At 39.7% G+C, this 20738-nt stretch overlaps 1 protein-coding gene across 1 annotated transcript in view; it reads left to right on the top strand.

The window, feature by feature from the left end:
- The first annotated feature begins 2604 nt into the window (after positions 1-2604).
- The window catches only part of LOC125305852 (voltage-dependent R-type calcium channel subunit alpha-1E-like), a 62181-nt gene continuing 44047 nt past the window's right edge, over positions 2605-20738 (top strand). The window contains 3 exon segments of the mRNA XM_048260880.1: positions 2605-2711; positions 3919-4012; positions 15254-15708. Coding sequence (XP_048116837.1) covers positions 15266-15708 — 443 coding nt within the window. The 5' untranslated portion in view covers positions 2605-2711; positions 3919-4012; positions 15254-15265.

Below are 20738 nucleotides of genomic sequence, written 5' to 3'. Positions count from 1 at the left end.
AGTGACAGCGCACCATTTATAAATGAGTTAAACTGCATCAAATTAGTAATATTTCTTAAGAAATATTTTAAACTAAAATGACTCTCATTATTATCATTTAAATAATATATATTACAATATAATTTTATTTGTGTTTTGGGCACCAAAATAGCCAGCAACGGCACTGCACACACACAGTTCAAACATACTCTTCTTTGACATTAGAACAGCCTAAATGTGGCATGCAACAGCATTTTCTGTTTTGGTAAATGCATTAGGCCTACTCCTCTCTGCACTGCAACTGTTAAAAGATGTAAATGTTAATAGAGACTTTGGTTATTTTATTGCTGTATTTTATTTACATCTATTCGAATGAAGGAGTATACACACCAAAAAGTTAAGATTGAAACTAATAAAACCAAGTTTTAAAAAAAGCGTATAGGTTGTGTATAGCTAGTGTGTTTTTGAAAAGTAACTAAGTAAAGTAATTAGTAAAGTAACTAATTACTTTTGAAAATAAGTAATCAGTAAAGTAACTGGATTACTTTCTTGGATAAGTAATCAGTAACTAATTACTTTTTCCAAGTAACTTGACCAACACTGGTGGTAAGAGCTTTATTCACGTATGGGAACCATGACGATAAATAGCATGGACTGTATTGTATGTCAGGCAGTGGAGTTATACAATGCCATGTCTTATGTGTCACAAAAGGGATGGGTTTAGAGGTTTTCCGTGGGCTCAGGTTGTAAAAACTTTTGTGTGTTTGCTAACACCGAACTTGCAAAATTGGCTCAGTATATATACTCTTTTGATCCTGTAAGGGAAATTTGGTCTCTGCATTTATCCTAATCTGTGAATTAGTGAAACACACTCAGCACACAGTGAACACACAGTGAGGTGAAGAACACACTAAACCCGGCGCAGTGAGCTGCCAGCAACAACAGTGGCGCTTTCGGGGAGCAGTGAGGGGTTAGGTGCCTTGCTCAAGGGCACTTCAGCCGTGCCTACTGGTCAGGGTTCGAGCCGGCAACCCTCCGGTTACAGGTCCGGAGTGCTAACCAGTGGGCCACTGCTGCCCCCGGCTCAGAATGCCCATATAAAATTCAGACAGATGTGATTAACAATAAACAAATAATCATCTTTTCTGAGTTTTAAATGTGCTCAGAAGTATCTAAGAGGCATTATGGATTTGCTCACTGGAAACCATCAAGCTAACTATCCAACAGGTTTGCCTTGCAAACAGCAGCACAGCAGGCTATGGACCCTTTCAAGAGAGTTCCATTATCAGCATCATAGTTGGCCCCACAAGACTTCCTTTTTAACATTCCATATGTTATCTTAATGCAGAGGAAGTAGATTGGGGCCCAAATAGAATGTTCAAGCATTGTTTTTGTTTTTATTGTTGAAAGGGTCTATAGTAAAAGCTATTTGGCTTGAAAAATGATGTAGACTATTTCCATGACATCTATTTAGGTAACATGGTCCTCTAAAAACAAAATATATGTGTCCATATACAGTATGTGTATAAAACCTTCATCCAAGCGATTGTCTAAAGATGTTATATCCTCAATGAAATACAGTTTTATTATCCGAAGAAATACAAAGTAGAAAATCCACATACTGTACTTTTAATACTTCCAAACTTTAAATGATCCTGATAGTGCAACTTTGTGGTGTTCCATTTGTAATTCTTGATAAAAGTGTGTGTACCTAAATAGGTAGATGTAAATGTATTCTTTTGGAATAGGGCACTTAATTTGAGAGACATGGCTGTAGGAATACTAAGTTTGAATGAGACACTTGAAAAAAGATGGTTCATATTTGCCTTTGCAACTTTATCACAATTCATAAGGAGAACCATCTTCAGATCTGCTCATCTAAGTAACAATAACAGTAGCCTGTTGTAGTGTAAAATTAAGTAGAGCTGATGGAAGACAGTTGACAGAGACTTGCTGACTTGTGTGGGAGGGGCCACAGGTTCAGAATTAGCCTACAAACCAGTATAGGGGCCAATCTACCTTCTTGTGACTGGGATACATATAGATGGTGTGTGTGTGTGTGTGTGTGGGTGGGGGGTAGATGTAGAAGAGTGGATTATTTTAGGCTTCTGGCATAATCCAGAGCTGAGCCAGCAAGAGGTGCCAATTAAAGACCACTTAAGTGCTACTGGTATGAATGCTCCTATAGGGGAAAATATGTTGGCCATACCAGGCTACTCATCTAGGCTATGTTGTAGATATTTTGATTCATGTATAACTTGTCTAATTGTTACTGGCGTGGGCAAACAATTTAATATAGATTTGCCAAATGAAAATGTGTAAAAACCCTTAAAGAAAGTAAATAAAACAAACGAACTTTTAACATTAGACACGAAATATATAGGCTACATAAACGTGCTAAATTAGCCTATAGGCTTAAATTAAAAATCCCCCGGTCAATGAATATTTGTCGCAGTATGCACTCATAATTTCTAGAGCGTTGCCATCACACGTGAAGTGAAAGAGATTGGAGGCGTTTTCATGAATCATTTCTGAGCCTGGTATTTACAATAGCGTGTAGCCGCTTGTCATCCTCGTGCGGCAGGCTACACCTGGCAACTGGCTCGGCACCTCTCACCGGGAGTCCACACTGGCTTATCTCTACTCTTAGAGGCATGTTGTAGGAAGCGAAGAAACATTTCAAGCCCCCGAAGTGTCAGAACGCAAGACGGACGCACTGAATTTACTTTTAGGTAGGCTAATTAATTTACAAATTGACGTGTTCAACGCTACGGGAATGTTTTGGCTGGTGATGTAAATGCTGTCTAGTAGGATGCTTTGGTCTGGGCTGATTGATTGAGTCACTGCATTCTTGTTGCGTTAGACACCTAAGACAGATGCAGAAATAAACAGACTTGAGGAGCGCCCTCAAGTTTTACAGCAGTCTCATAAATATTGTCCTTCAAAGAACAGCGGTTAAAAAGTAACAAAGATCAGAGGAATGAATGGTTTGGTCTTTAGCCTATATAGCATGTTTTGTGTCGACGCCAGAAGTCGTTGAATAATGATCCTAGTCTAATTGGGGCATTAAAGAGTGGCGACTGTGGAATGCTGTGTTGCAGTTTTAAATTCAGCATTCAGACATTATTTTTCATTATTATTATTTACAAGATATTTGTTTTATTTTCTCCTTGCATGGGTACTTGCGACTCACCCTTGAATTTTGCGACTCACCCTTGTAGCGCAATTGATAATTCTTCATGCTTTACTTAAACCCATACCAGGTTGATGCAGTGGTATAATTGTATCACACTTACAAACTAACTTAGCTTACTTTCATGTGTAAAAGACTGCAGAATAATGTCTGCAATAGAAACGAATGATGACACATAATCACAAACAGCCTGACGTTTGGATCAGTTTGGCTCTGTGGGGGTGTAACTGAACACAAAAAGCTCTGCTTCTCTCCCGAAGGCAATGCAAGGCATATATTTTCACAGTGCCAATCTGGGGACAGAGTGGCGTTTGTAATGATAATGAAGATATCCTCCCCCATGGAATTCGGTTCGTCTTTACTAAGGTTTAGCACATTGAATTCATCCTGAGTGTCACTGTTGAATGCTTGATCTATCACTTCAGAAATAATGGCAGCCACCTGCATATGCTGACATGCATAATTGTGCATTTTGCATTATTCGTTTTGTGGGGACATAGCATGATTGTGTTTTGATTCTGACAGGCTAATAAACAAGACACCTGTTGTACTTACCTGCTGAATTCTTTCCCTGTGCTTTCCCAAGTGTAAGGGGGGGATCCAGTATTTTCCCCCACTTGATATCAAGTAGTCTACTATACCAAATGGCCTACTCTGTCTGCTGTGGCAGAGTATTCATGCTATTGACAATGTGCTCATGCAACTGACAATGTGTTCCTTAAACCTCGGGCTTGATTGCCTAATAGGTACGACAGTGGTGGGTTACGGCAGCGGTAGACTGGCAATTTCTCTGTCATTCCTCCAGCACACTCTCAGCCAGAAGAGCTCCGCTGATGATGAGTGAGTCACTTTCCCTCTCACCCACTCCTAATAATGCTCCTTTCAGCCACAGGTGAATAGCAATGGCCTTGGTGCCTCTGTCTCACCATCTCCGACATGCTGAAAGCAAGTGCCTCCACTGCTCACCCATGTTGGCACGTTGCATCCATGGCAAATACCATATCAAATCAGATTCACTTCCATGAATGATCAGATCACTCTTTCAGATCATTCCTTCAAAATTGTTTATTTCAGTTCCTTCCACCCCTTTTCTGTCTGACCTCAACTGAAAATATGACATTTTTCATTTTTAATCATTTTTTAATGTCATATTTCAGTGATATTTTAAGTTACTTGTCTATCTGATAAATATAACATAATCTTATGTTGCTCAAAATTATCTGAATTTGAAACAAAGACACATTAGAATATTTTAGATCTTACTTCAGAGACAGCCTTATGACTGAGATAACATTGTAAGCGTCTCTTATAAGTGACTTGTTAAATTATTTGCTTTTCTTAAAAGGCTTTTTACGTTAAAGAAAAGTTCAGATATAGGGAGGTTAGAGTGTTTTGACCAAATGGATTGACAGTTAACTATGAATGCATGTTCTAGTTTGAGGGCACTAAAATACTTTGGGGGGAAAATGAAACATCCTTGAGACTTTCAGCACAGCTTTTCTGTGAACCAGCCAGGCAGTTCAATGTTGAAGCATTGCAAATTGAAAACAGAAATGTCCTCGAATCAGTCGTTGCACAAGTGTCCATTTAAGTGCTGATCTTTTGCATCAGCCATCTAAACGGATAGAAAGACTGAGAAAATAAATGGTGTCATTTTTATTGGCATGTTCTCATCCAAGTTAGAGTTGTGCTAAATTAGGGTTTTAAGGGTTGATAGTCAGGGATTTGAGCTGAGAGTGGTTTGGTGGCAGGAGAGAAGAGTTAAGAGAGCTGTCATGAAGTGTGGAAAACTAGCTGAGAATTGTTGGCTCTTTTGAAATCAGGTCTGGATATTGTTGATAAGGAAAGGAAGTTAAGTGATTTACGTTGAAGGAAGAATATAAGACAATCAAACCATCCATAATAACTTTAATAACTTTGTTCTAAAACATTCTGAAAATAAGTTTTAGAGCCATGTGAAGTCCCAGGCTGGATTATGAACCAGCAGGGCTATGGAGAGACTCGGGCCACGTTCCCTATGAGGCAGCAATCGCTGTGTAGATAGTTAAATAAACTAGAATAAGGGGGCAGAGAAAATTCTGCCTTTAAAAGAAATGAATACATTCTTACATTCACTCAGTACATAGAAATATTTTTCCCTGTGGTTTAACACTGTGGTTTGTGGGAAAAACACAAGGTGTTTCATAGGAAAAAAGGATGTTTCTTCGGGACTATTGGGCACTGATCTTGTAGAGTGAACTTTGATAAGTCTTGAAGAGTGACTCTGAGCTCCTCTTGGCATATATTCTGTTTCAAAAGTCCATCCTACCCCCTAAATGTTAACACCCTGACTGGGATGGTTCTCAGAGGCATTCCCCCATACCGATTCTAGGGTTTCTCACACCTCAATTTCTTCCTGGCCCCAAGTTGTCTGAATACCAGAGCAGGAACAATAAGAATACACCATTTGGTACATATTACAGGTTGGCAGGTGCACTGAAAGATGTCTCCGCAGCAGAAATGATCACCAGTGATGAGCCTTCCCTTTACCACAGACTCCACTGGGATGCTCTGGCACTCTTTAGAAGACTGGGATGCTCTGGCACTCTTTAGAAGGCCGTCTGATACATATTTTGCATAGTGGAATAGAGTGGAATAGCATGGTCTATCATGTGAGCTTTTCCTACAACTGTCCAAAGTTGATTTTAAAAGTAGAGTCTGGGGGCCCTAATTTAAACGCTGAGCAAAGTGCAAAGTCAGTCGATGAGCAAAGGTCTTGTACATAAACTAAATCCATCATGTGGCGTGTGAGAGCTTCGGACTGACCCACCAGTGTTTGTGCTTAGGATACTGCTCATGACATTAAATTTGCAAATAGATTTAGCATAGTTATTAAATTATCTTTAGATAGACTTTAAACTTTGTACTTTGCCTGGCATTTGATTTAGGGCCCTGAGTTGAATTATCTCCATTCTATGCCCTCAACAAAAATGAATGGAAATCCTTTCAAATTTCCAATCAGCTAAATGAGTGCTGGTAATGTTATGAGGAGAATGGCATTTTGGGTGCCTTTAAAGCAACACCAAAGCACTTCTCCTCTGTCGCACGCACACTATTTGTTTATCCAGCACCGGCTTTGGAAATAACAATGTCCACAGACAAGGTAGAGTATGTTGCATGATTTTATGAAAGTATTATGTACAGTATTGCGACATCAGAAGCAAGTCAAATTTGTAATTTCTTATGTCTCATTCCATCAAACTACAGATCCGCTACCCGATCTGGCAAACTTGCATAGTGCGGTTATAGCCGATAGAATGCATAAGTGCCGTTCACCTTGTTACGAGTTGATGAACCACTGAAACGATTTTGGAAACATTATTTTAAGGTACAAAATACTCTTTGGTATTACTTTAAAGGTTTCAGTAGGTGCTGTTCTGACTGCCAATCTGAAGACTTTTCTGAGTTTTTCCTTTATGCTGGTTGAATATGTAGATGAGCTACTAATGAGGTTGAATCAGAAGCTGGTCTACTTCAGTAGTAGAATATGGCAGTGTTAAAGGCCATCCAAATGGTCAGGCAGAGGCAGGTTACAGTGTAGGGTGATTGGGGAATCACACATGGCTCCTTTGAAGGCACTAGCAGCTGCGTGAACAGGGTGTGGTTTACAGCTGTGTGATTTAACTGCTTTTTCCTACTGAAGCTGGTCAAGGGGCAAACAACATTATTTCCCCCTGGAGTTTGGTCCGATATAAGAGATACTGGCTGGATAGCACAGCGCAGTCATGTAGGTTTTTTTTCCACATTAATATTTTTTTTATTTCACTATTGTTCAGTCAACGATTCCCGGGACACTGGACCATCGTGGCACATGATACTTCACATGTACATGTATGTAGCCTCATTAGGCTGATACGTTCCCTTTTGAACTGCTACTCCCACACACACCGCTGGCAGGCATGCCAGGTTGACAAAAAAAGCTCACTTGCAAACACACACTTACACAGGTATACACACAGGCACATGCAAACATACACATGCTAACTGACAGTATACGCACAGGCGAACATGCACACAGACACTCACACAGTACATACAGACACACACACAGTACATACAGACACACACACACACAGACACTGACATACTGGCAGGGTATACAAGTTTGCACACACAATTACACACTAGCTCACCTGCTCGCACACACACACTGAAAAAAAACGTCTTTCAGATTTACATGAAAAAAGCATGGACATAAGTTGCACATTATAAAATCATGTTCTCTTAACCAGATTTAGTCATGTTAAATATACCGATTTTTTTCTTGCTAAACAAACATGATTCATTCATGTTATATAAACATGATTTTATGTAAAAAATAATGCATAAGGAGCCTTTATTTTTACATTCTACTTAATTCTACATTATATTATACATGGAAATAAATAATGCATAAGGAGCCTTTATTTTTACATTCTACATAATTACATACATACAGTCTTTTTCAAAACACTTGACAGCAGATCCACTTTTGTCAGGCATTTCATTACATTACATTTGACACATTTTTAACCAAAGCGACTAACATGGTAAACAGTTTACGTTTTAAAGCAATTTTCTCAACAATTTTAGGACAATTTAAAAACGGTAGAGTACAGTAAGAATAAGTGCATCAGTGAGTGCTGTTTTTAAACAGTTGAGTGTCAGTTCAAGACGGGTGGTAAGTGCTAGGATCAGCAAGACTTGTTGTAAGTGGTGCTATGAGAGGAGATGTTCTCTAAAGAGCTGAGTCTGTTTTTCAGGAGCTGGGCTTTCTTAGACAGTGAACTACCCTCTAGCTCCATCACAACTTTCTGGAGCACTTCAAAAACTTAAGTTCTTTTGGGTAGTCAAGGTTTAAATAATACACTAAGCCAAATAACATGGCAGGAGCTAATGCTACGTTGTCCTGGTCCTGCTGTACCTGCTGACCTTCTAGGACAATCCCCATGCCCTTTGGTTTGCTGGTGGCATCATGCCTCACAACATAGATCCCCATCGTGGTTTCCTCGGTGGCTCCTTGATGGCATGAATTCGTCTTCTCGAACCAAGTGTGAGAACTTTATCTTTATATTGATATCTGACCCACTGGCTGGTTATTCTGTTTTTCTGTTTTTGGCAATGTTAGTTTCCAAGCAAAACTCACACACTTTTGGAGGTTTTTTGATAAAATAACCAAACCAGGATCATTTCAATAGCTCAACACAACTAAAACCCCAAATTCAACACAAAATACTACCAAAATGGCGTGGGAAATGAATACTGCACAGTCAAAAGTATTAGCACCCCTTCACAACAAGTGTCTTTCGTACTGATAAAAGCATCTCATTGTTCATCAAAAGCATCAAAAAACCTCTAAGTGTGAATTTTGCTTAAAAACTTGCGCTCAGCATGAAAAATGAAATAATTCTTACTCACCACAAACTCTCACACGGGATTTGCTGGGTCATCGCTGAGGTAAACACAAAGCCCCTTAAGAATGCATTCCCGGCCTGCATTGTCAAGTAGGATAAGAAAATGAAAACATGCATTTTTCTAAAACATATAGTACAACACTAAAATTGCCTTCCCATAAAAGGTTTTCTTACTTGACTCATTTGTGACGAAATGCTCCGTAGATTCTTGCCTATCTGCCCTCCTCTCTTTTCAAACAGCTTCAGAAGTTTGTCAGCAAATCTAGCTGTGAAAGAAACCAGACTGCAGGGGCAGGGGTTGTGATTCGCTTAAATTCTGTGTTGATCTGAAAACAAGAATAAGAACAGACAGAGAAATCGCTTAGTTATCACAGTGATTACTACAGACAACCTGAAAACACCATCTCTAAAGACTTCCACACATCAGGAGATTTTGGAAAGACTTGAGAAAAACTACCAGCTCACATCTTCAGACTACTTTGGGAGTTGCTGGTCTCATCCTAGTCAAAGACAAGTCTCAAGACTGTGATTTCACATTAATCGTATAGCCTACCTCATATACTTCAAAGAGCGCAGGCCATCTTGTCTTGAAGTCGTTGATCATGGGTGTCTCACGTACCACTTATTTTCTCTTGTATGCAAATGTCTTCCCTTCCACCTCCCTGTTGTTCCTCTTCTCAACATCAGAAAGACGTTTCACTCGCACACTCTCGACAACTTTGAACACAGAACAAGCCAAAGCCCTTGGAGTTAATTGACTGTTAAATGCATGTTTCTTATGTAGGCTATACTGTATTTTGGCTGTAACAAAAAAAAACAGATCAGTATTACTAGAACCCAAAAAATTATACAAGGTCCACAACTCCATGCAAGTTTGAAAAAGTAGATGCAGGGGAAGAGAGAGAAACCAACAGCACTCAAAAGGGCTAGAGATACATACTTGCTGCCTTAAGATAATGACTATGTTTGGAGCGTTTTTTAAAGCCTTTTTTAAGCCTTGCAATGACAAAGAGACTGATATCAACAACTGCAGCATCTCGTGTAGATTAATTTCAGACCAAGATATTTGTCTTAGCTTGGAAATTAAGCATTCAACAGCCTCTGAAATCGCGGTTGTCCATGTGTAGTTATAACATGCATTTTTACAGTGCATAAAAATGCACTGTACTGGTTTTCCTAGGCTTCTTATTACATTGCATGAAAATGCACTGTACTGTTCTTCCTAGGCTTCTTATTCTTCTTCTTCTAACGCGTTTAATGCAGCTTCAACCGTTTAACGTAGAAACTTCATTCAAACTATGTTACGTAGGTCTTACTTAGGACAAGAGTGCTATGTATTTTTCATCTTTGTAACTTTTATACTTTTTAAACTATTAATTAAAAACTATCAAAATTTCCCCATTGACTTAACATTGCCCTTTATGACATTACAGCAATTAGAATCTTCTGCCAGGTGGCCAGGCCACCTGGATCAACTGTCAGTGTCTCAGGCTTTAAGCATACAAACTGGCTCTATTAAGACTACACACCCTGTTCAACTACTTCCTCTGCCAAAAACTGTTTCAAAATAAAAGTCCTCACTACAATATTTCACTGTTAAACAATTTAACCCTTTAAACTACTGAACTTTTTAACTGTTGAGCCATTGTAACTGTTACTTGTCATCAACTATGACTCCTACCCACTGTAGCTAGTTAGCATGGTTAGCATAGTTTACATGTTAGCATTGCTAGCATTGTTAGCATGGTTAGCATTTTTAGCAAAACTGATAAAAATGATTAGCTAGGTTAGCTAAGTCACATGGTTAACATAGTTAGCATGTTAACATTGCTAACATTATTAGCATTTTTTAGCAAAACTGCCAAAAATGATTAGCTAAGTAACATGGTTAGCATAGTTAGCATAGTTAACATTCTTAGCATAACTGCTAAAAATGAATAGTCAAGTTAACTAAGTCATATGGTTAGCATGTTAGCATTCTTAGTATTTTAGCATAACTGCTATAAATCATTAGCTAAGTTAGCTAAGTCACATAGTTAGCATTGTTAACATAGTCAACAGCATTAGCATTATTAACATTTAAAAAAACTGCTAGAAAACATTAGCTAAATTAACTAAGTTAAGTAACTTGCTTAGCATTATTATCTTTGTTAACATAGTTAGTATAACTGCTAGCAAACATTAGAGCCATTCCAACTGTCAGTTATTGTCAACTATCTACCTAAATAATTTAACCATTTAAACTATCCACCTATTTAACTGTTCAGCCATTCCAACCATATTAAACCTCATCTACCTAGCAACCAATATAGTTTGTTTTTACTCTGTATGATATTTTACATCATATTTTAGCATTTTCATGCACTGTATTTCCTTCAGGAAATGCTTTTCTAGTTTTCATTAGCTATCATCAGGTGGAGCAGCAAATTTGGCGCCTTGCTAGAAATAGTGCTACATTTCCCCACAGTAGAAGCTAAGCTACTACCCCATTCAACTAAATTAAAAAGTTAGCTTCAAAGTTTTAAGTGTAGAGCAACAACAAACAGATTTGAACTACACACATGTTCATACTATACAAACACATACTATAAGCAAGCACATTTCCAGAAACATTAGCCCTAATACTATGATGCATTTTGCACTAACCTAATGTAACGTTTATGTTAGCTAACTGAGCACTTACCTGCAGCACACTAGCTTACTCATGTTACTCGACGTTACTAGCAAATAAAACCATTGCCTTTGTGAGGGAAAATGTGTCTTAAGTACTTGGCAAACATTTTGTAAGATTTAATTACTTTTACCTTATACACAGCTCTCCAAATGAATGATCTTGAAATGGACCAACGGACAGCGCTTCCAACTTCTTGCCGAGGAAAAATGGTGGACACAAAATACTTTAGTAGTTCTGGCATTTTGGCATGCTGCTGAAAGCCAGTGGGCAGAGTCATTAGACAAAACATAATAATTTTCTTTTCGCCTAACATAACTTAAATTCCTACATTTGACATTTCTCAAGATTAAAATAGCTCTACACGATTAATACATGTTTGGAGAAGGAACATAAAATAATCATGTTAAATATAATAAATGCATTTTTGTAAATTCAACAACCCCCATTTCCCCTTTTTTTCAGTGCACATGCATGTGCACACACGCACACTACATGCACAGAGGCGAACACACACAGAAAATGTGGATACAGACGTGCATTTTTCTGTTGTTGCTCACAGGTCACACATCAACACACACACATTATGGTGAAGTTTGGTACATTAATAATTACACATATTTTTGTTATTTTATTACAGTTCAAGCACCTCAGTTAGTGGAGACTATGTGTGCTGTTGAATTGCATTGTTAAACAATCCCTGAGTAACCAAGGGAAGAGGATGTAAGCCTTGAGGTGTACAAAGAGTTGCAGGGGAGTTGTAGAGAAGGGAGAAAACCTGGGATGTGTGCTTTATGTACTTTGTGTAGCAGGTGGCAAAACCATGGTGGTCATAGGCCTATCATGTACTGCTATGTGGTATGTACTATCTAGTTTTACCAGCATCTAGTCAGTACCCACCAAATAATCTTTGGTACCCACTGCCTTTTTTCAAACTCCAGCAACAAACACTCTTATGTCAATACTAATAAGTGTTCACATTTTAAGTCGGTTTAAAAAATACAGAGTATGTTAGACATCCCCATACAAGCTGTCGAGGCCAGCATTTTTGGCTGCTGATAGCTTTAAAGCCAGTATCCCCCCCTGCAGCACACCCACCACCCCCACCCTCCTCTTCTGCTAAGCTTTGCCAAAGTAATGTCAGGAGATTTTTCCAAGTCCACCTAGATACAGCCAGCAGCATGATTTTTCTGTTGCTTGGTTAATGGGAGCCCAATGGGAGGTAATGATTTCTGTTTGCGACTGAACTCCAACTCCAAACAGCTCTATGTAGAGGACAGAGGAGCGATCTGGTCCAAAATCTTTTTCAGCACATTTGCGATGCATCTTGAAGAACAACTGAATAACTTATAATAAACATAAACAAATGTTTGGACTACTTTATTTGAAGAAGCATTTGCTCCAAAGGTACATGTATGCTAAGCACAATTAGCAAGGGACCCAAGAAATACAATGAATACAGTAAGTGCATCCTGCCCTGTAAGTTAACTCTTATGTCTCTATGATGTGACACATGCTCTGTTACTGCACACTTGTTGCCAATATCAGCTGAAAAAGTGAGTCATGCATGCCGCACCACTGTGACTTTCATATTCGTTGTACTTCTAAGAGAACATTATACCATGTCACTCTGGCATATGTTGTCCAAGTGTTTAAATGAAGCTGGATGTAATTTCACTATAATCAAAGTAGGCTACAGTGTGTCTTATAGCACTATGCACAATAATATGCTAAATGTGACATTTAAGGGTTCTTATTATGTGTGGGCTCATAGGAGAACCTATAAATTCAACTGTTCAAGAGCCTTCAAAAAGCTCACTAACTATACATACAGTGTGTTTGCACTGAATGAATCAGACAGTGGGCGTCTTGGACTGAGCTGATGTTTGTCAATTGAGGCAAAAAATCCACAGGCATGGTTGTTGACGGAGGTGATTCTTTGTTTCTTGTTGTTTTTTTGCTGAATTATTTTGTTAATATGCATCAGTAGGTCTTGTCCAGGGTTTTAAAACCACACCAAAGTGTTATTCAGGTATGATATTTCTCATTATTCCATCATTTTAATAATTTCATACCTTATTTTGTTCAACATTCAGGTGGGTCTCCAAAAAATAGAATATCGTGGAAAAGTTCATCCCACCCACCCACACTCTCCTAATTTATTTCAAAAAGTGAATCTTTCATTCTAGATTCATCAGATATAAAGTAAAATATTTCAAGCCATTTTTGGTTTTAATCTTGATGATTACTACCCTGACGAGCCAGACCCACATCAAGATGTAGGGTCTGGGAACTCACCATTCGCAGTGCTCAATCCGAGGGGCGGGATAAACGGTTTTCTTTCAAATTCCCTCTGCACGCAATAGGATAGCTCTACAACTCATGAGTCCCATGCGTTTTCCCGATGCACGATGTGATTGGCCTGATTGAAGTTCAGAACTTGATTTTTTCCAGCTCGCAAGCCAACGGAGAGTTGCTAGACTACCCTGGCTGCAAATTACATTTGCTGTCGCTAGGGTGCGTCTAGATTTCTAGGCTAGATGATTACGGCTTACAGCTCATGAAAACCCGAAATCAGTTTCTCAAAATATTAGAATAAAGAGGTTATAATACAGAAATGTCGACCTTTTGAAAATAAATTAACTAATCTGAATAATCTAAAGTACTGTAGTAGTTCGTTTATACACTCAATACTTGCTCGGGCTGATTTTGCACAAATTACTGCATCATTGTTGCATGGTATGGAGGCAATCAGCCTGTGGCACTGCTGAGGTATTGTGGAAGCCCAGGTTGTTTTGTTAGCAGCCTTAAGGTCATTTGCCTCTTGACAATAAACCATTATTCTCTATGGGGTTCACAGATGAGTTGTCTGGTCAATCAAGCACAGTAATACCATAGTAAGCAAACCAGTTACTAGCCGTTTTGGCACTGGAGGCAGGTGCCGAGTCCTGCTGGAAAAGGAAATCAGGATCTCCATAAAGCTTGTCAGCAGATGGAATCATGAAGAGCTCTAAAATCTCCTGGTAGAAGGCTGGACTTGATAAAACATAGTGGACCAGCACCTGCAGATGACATGACACCCCAAATCATCACTGACTGTAGAAACATCAAACTGGGCATCAAGCAACTTGGATTCTGTGCCTCTTCACTCTTCCTCCAGACTATTGGGACCTTGATTGGACCCTGATATCCAAATGAAATGCTAAATTTCCGTTTGGACCACTGAACAACGGTCCAGTTCTGTCTCTCCTTAGCCCAAGAAAGATGCTCTAACCTTGTCTCTGATTCAAAAGTGGCTTGACACTAGGAATGTAGCCCATTTCCTGGACACGTCTGCACGTGGGGGTTCTTGATGCAGACTCCAGGCTCAATCTACTCTTTTTGAAGTTCCCCCAAGTTCTTGAATTGGGTTTACTTGACAATTCTCTCAAGGCTGCGGTTGCTTCCACACCTTTTCCTACCACACTTTTCCCTTCCCAGCACTCTGTGAACACCCTGCCCTTTCAGCAATGACCCTCTGTGGCTTACCTTCATTGTGGGGGGTGTCAATGAGTGTCTTCTGGACAACTATCAAGTCTGCAGTCTTTCCCGTGATTGTGGTTGTGTTTACTGAATCAGACTAAGAGATTGAAGGCTCAGGAAACCGACATTTCTGTAATATAACATATTTATTCTAATATTTTGAGAAACAGATTTTGGGGTTTTCATGAGCTGTAGGCCATAATCATCAAGATTGAAATATTTCACTTTATATCTAAAGAATCTAGAATAATGATTCACTTTTTTAAAAAGTAATGTAGGTGGAAAAAATGAACTTTTACCCACCTGCTATGTCTAAATACAACCCTAAGAAGTTCAGTGTTGAAGGTTTAAGGACTCTACTTATAACTTATATCTTACATATCTTCCAATAGAACATGAAAATGAACTACCGGTACTTATTCTAAAACTCTCTTGTCTGTTTTTTATCCTTCTCAGCACCATGGTGTGATGATCCAGTCTGCTAAGATGCACGGCGGGTCAGATGGTGCCCTCTCCCCTCGGCCAGACCCCAGTGGACCGCAGCAGCCTGGAGCTGGGGGCAGCGGAGGCAATGCGGGCAGCGGGGGCACCTTCCACCGTTCCTTCCTGGCCCTGCCCGAGCCCGAGGCCTGGCGGGTGGCTGGACGGCAGGGTCTGACGCCGAACTCGCGGTCCTGCTCCCTCCAGGTTCCGCCCACTGTCTCGGGGAGCGTGCCGCTGCTGCCCCGGGCCGCCACCTTCGACGTGGCGTACACGCGGGACGGGACGTCTGCAGGGCTCGGCGCACCGCCCCTCAGCCCTGGCAGCATCATGCGGCGGCGCGGGGGCATCGTGGACCAGCGCGACGTGGTGCGGGCGCACCAGGCACACAAGATCCAGAGTACGCCACAGGCACGCAGGAAAGAATGGGAGTGAGTACATGCGTCATGCAATCATATGCACAAGGTTTTTAGCTGTATCATACATAACCACAGCATATTTCTTTTGCTCAAAAAGATAGTTGATCTAATATGTGTAAACTCTTCCCATGTGATTTATAGTTGTTTGTAATAATATACAGTATACCCATCGGTCCTTGTCATTGTACAGTATAGGTCAGCCAAGCCATTGTCTTTATTTCAGAACATGTGGAGTGACAATATAATACTCAAGCTTAAATATTCAATGTCACTGCATGCATAGTGGTATGAAGACAACTGTGACTATGCCACCTGTTATATTATAAACACACATTCTTGTGGGGGGAATGAGAGGGCAATAGAGAGAGAGAGTCATTTTATGCCAGTTAGCCAATTAGGTTGTTGTGACACTCTCAGCTGTACGTAGGTATTATCATTAGAGACATGATTTCCATATAGTACTAGTGTTCTGCCCCTCTTCTTGATTGCATTTCTCATTTTTTAACTCACCTTTTCAGTAGCCAGCTAGAGCTCACAAAGATTCACTTGTCATGGTAATATCAGATAGTCTTCCCCACAACTGTACATTTTTAGTGTTTTAATGTGCAGTATTATTGTCACCATAAGTTATAGTGGTTGTCATACGTGTCATTTATCTGTGCCAACGGCAGTTGATTTTGGTGTACTGTGGGACATGGGCCATAGATATGTCTAAATAGAGGTTTTTGGTCTTGTCACTCTTCCATGCCTCCCACACACATGGGAGTTGCATGCTTTACACCGCATGCTGTGAACACATGTCACGGCGTCTCTGAATAAAAGACTTAACTTGCGCCATTTCTACTGCCAATTAGACTGACCAGGAAATGAGAGTGAATCACCAAGACTGCTGTCGGTTGGATTCAGAGCATGAGCCTTGATTATGGCAACATTGCCATCTTGATATGGAGTAGCAGTTCATTGCAGTAGTAGCTCTGTCCTCCCCCACACCTGTCACCTGATTAGGAGCACAAATACCTCTTCCCCCTCTCTCTCTCTCTCTCTCTCTCTCTCTCTCTCTCTCTCTCTGTGGCCCTCTCTTTGGTTCTCTCTTGCTCTCTATTCTTCTCTTTCATATAAACGTAGGAGTACTCAAACAGGAAGGAATTATCATTGTTGACTGAGGGGATAAGGGTGCTCACAGATAATCACCACTGGAGGATGAGCACTATGTGGGCAGAGGCGTTTCAAACACAGGAAATTGATTTATGGCTTTTGTTTTTTTTTTAATTTTATTTCATTTTTTGTTATGTCTTGCAACTGTATTGAATGATTGATGATGATGTATTCAGGGTTTTGTGGATGACGCAAAAGTAATGGGACACATACATTGCTAATAATGACTCTTGCAGAAAATAAATAAATCAGAGGGAGGTGTCGTTCGTTGTGTCCACTAGAGGACGCTATGGCACAAAAAAGCCATAAGCAGCTGCTGTTGCTCAGTTGGAAGAGTTTTGCCATGTGGCCAGAAAGAACATTTGCAAAAATGTTTTATCACACAACATTGTACAGGTGTTTTGATTATATCCAATTACTTGATGCTTTAAATACTGGTCCTCATACCAGCCAACTTCCAATTCATATGCTACATTTTTGACACATAATAACTATGCCAAAAGGGCCTGTGTCAAAGACTTCCACTCTGTAATTAATTTCAGAGCTATTATTGAGACATTGCTGGCATAAAATGTGTACTGAATAAAAGAATGGAAGCTACCCTCAAATACCTAAAACAGCTAGAATTCGAATTGGAGTGGCATTTACATTGTAGTGCTTGCTTCATGGAAATAAAACCACATTATTTTCCATGTTATGCCAAAAGGATATTCAGGAATTCTGAAAAGGCCTAAGTCCTTCTTCAAAAGCATGGCCGATGGCAATGCTGGAATGTGTTGGTATGAAGGGGAAGACGAGAGAACTTAGACACATACCTCATATGTCCCTCACGACTTTGTGAATGAGTTAAAGGCATGAGACCACCAGATATACTTCAAATTCCCAATGTGTAAAAATGTGATAGTGTTAGAAGATTGCTCTGGGTTTAGATTGTGATTATAACATGTGTGTTTATATAAGCCTCTGGTTCGGCTAGGATCATGCTGACGGAACTCCGAGATAGAGAGAGTCTGTTGCCAGGTAACAAAGTGGAAGAAAACACTGAAGCCACTCTAATCAGAGCTGAGGTGAAAACCTGTCGACAATTACATAAACGCTCTTCAGAGTTATCTGGAGATTCATGTGCTGATATCCGTTCAACTCGCTGGACTCTCATCTTTGAACATAGCTTTTGTGCCGTTTCTCCCAGGAATATCCAGGAGTAAATATTTAGGTGAGAGTAGGAGGTTGTAGGAGGCGTTTCAGGAAGTGTGGTCTCCTTGTTATCTTTGTTCTTCCCAAGGAAATTGATCATTTCACCCGATGCCAAGTTTCATGACCTAGTCCTTTTCTTAGAGGGATCTTGGTTATTTGAAGTTGTGCTATACTATTTAGCATTCTGTGTTTCATGATATGAACAATAGTCAACAGTAACACTATAGGTTAACCAAACAATATGCACACAGAGTCAGAGATACATTGAAATTGAATATGGAAATACACTTCTTCCTCATTCCTTCCTTTCTATGGGACTTAACATGGAAATGTTATTGCATTGAAGTAAGATAGCAAAAGAGATGAAAATCCTTCTTCCTTGAAAACCTCCCTCAGATTTCTGTCCATACAGAAGAATAGAAACCTTGACATTCCTAGCTAGATTGCTAGAACCACATTTGCCTCCAGGAAAAAGCAGACATTCTGTAGGAAGAGGTTGCTCTATTGTACAACACTTTCATTGGCAAATTGAAAAGAACATAGCAGAAATTCAACTGAGCCCTGTCACCATGGAAACAACTGTTAAGAGGAGAGAAAGGGAAATGTTGTCTATAGAAATCAACAAATATTTTCGGCTGTCACCATAGAAGAGAGAGAGCTTCTTAAGTAAAAATGTTTATTGAAGATGTTTTCACAGGTGCTTGGGAGAATGGCGTGCCAAGTGTACTAATAGATCTTATTTTGTATACAGAACCCATATAGCACTGCAATGCCTTTTGTTTTCAAAAATGAGTGAGAGCTTTTCACTTTGAAGATAAAATGAACTCATTTTATAAATAAAAGGTTTTTTTTTCAATAGATGAGAGGGTGCTAACTGCATGAGATTGTGAAATTCCATCCATGGCAGAGGTGGGGGGCTGTGCTGCAATATACACATTTCTACAGTATATCTCAAGAAGTTTTAAAATTAGGTATGCTTACATGCTCACATCTCCTATTGTTTAATTTGGCTATCTCAACAAAATGGGCAACAACAGTCAGTTAAAATTTAGTTAGTGCCAAAATCTTGTAGTGGTGTAAAGTGCATGAAATTGAATAATCCGATGATCACTGTTTGTAGTGAGCATGTGTGCATTAAATCAGTTGAGGAGCAGCATCTAGTGTGTGGACCTAGAATTAAGTTAGGCCTGTGGCTTTGACAGTTACACACATACACACACACCAGCACACAAACACACACAGGTATTTACACACATACACACACACACACACACACACACACACACACACACACAGTCATGTGCATGCACACACACATACACATACACACACACACACACACTGTGCGCGCAAGTTTGTACACAAACACACATGCACACAGACACACAACATATACACACACACACACACATGTACATAGGTACACTGTGTTACAGATTTATACATTATTACTCTATGTAAATTTGTTACTTTGTTTTGGAGTTCAACATACTGTAGGGCCCTGTTGTTCGAGGTCACAGCGTATATTGTTGGTAGGAAAAAAATATATTAAAAAATGGTCCTACTTAGCTTGAGATATCTTGCTATGAGTTTGACGTTAGTATAGACTTTACAGGAAGCGACTTAGGGAAACACAGGTATGTGAAACACTGGAGTTGTACTGTTTCTTCACAATGACCTAGTTAAAGACGCATAGTGGTGTCTCGTAAGAATCCTGTTCATGTTGCATAACACTTGCAATGACATTTTGTGTCTGTTAAGAGGCACAAACACAGTCTGAAATCTGCCCCCATGGCAAAGCTTTTTAGCTGCCTGGTTGCGCTTGCCACAAGCAAGATAACTCAAAGTTAGCACCAATATTTTTTCCTACCGACAGTACTCAGTGACCTTGAACAACAGGGCCCTTTGTTGAAAGCGGCTGGCACTCTCCTTTAATTCTGAACTCATGTGCTCTGAGTGTGACAGAAGTGCAGATGGGAGAATAAGCTTAACTGACAAGCGCATAACTGGAAGCGTGAAAAAGAGACGAATGAGAGAATACAACCCACTGTGTATATTATTGTATTGCACTGTCAAATAATCATTGAGTTACCAAGACTGGAGATTTACTGGAGAGTTGCAGTAGCCTCGTCAGGTATTGGAGTAGGATGACTTGGTAAGAGTGCTTTATTCTCTTTGTATAGCTTGCAGGTGGCAACACCATGTGGCGGTGACATGTCGTACATGTACATAGTTTGGTATTCTGGTCTACGCAACCCTGTAAACTACCCTACATTGGAGTATTATCAGACTGAATGCTGTGCTTGTTGACTGCTTGTCACTTTAAATTCTGGTTTGCTACCTTGAAAATCCCCCTGATCGCTACAAATGTGAGGACACCCACACAAAATGATTCAATGCAGGCATAGTTGTACTGTACATGCCAGGATACAACCCACATGTTAGCAGTGGGTGATATTACCATGGTGATATTAACATATTAGCATAATATGACTTAAACTTCAAAGCAGGGGAATCACTATTGCTCTTTACTTAGCCCATAGTAGTTATTCAGAACTGGTCATTTTGAGAAAAGAACTAATGATAGTCGAGTTAACTGAATTGGTTTAGAATTAGTGGGGCAAGTCTGGCTTCCTATAACAGCATATAGTTTTTTTTCTTTTTCTTTTCTGTTTCTCGCTTCTTTTCTGAGT

Source organism: Alosa alosa, chromosome 1 (assembly GCF_017589495.1).
Source record: "Alosa alosa isolate M-15738 ecotype Scorff River chromosome 1, AALO_Geno_1.1, whole genome shotgun sequence".
In the NCBI taxonomy this organism is placed as follows: Eukaryota; Metazoa; Chordata; class Actinopteri; order Clupeiformes; family Clupeidae; genus Alosa; species Alosa alosa.
This window is presented reverse-complemented; position numbering and strand designations above follow the sequence as displayed.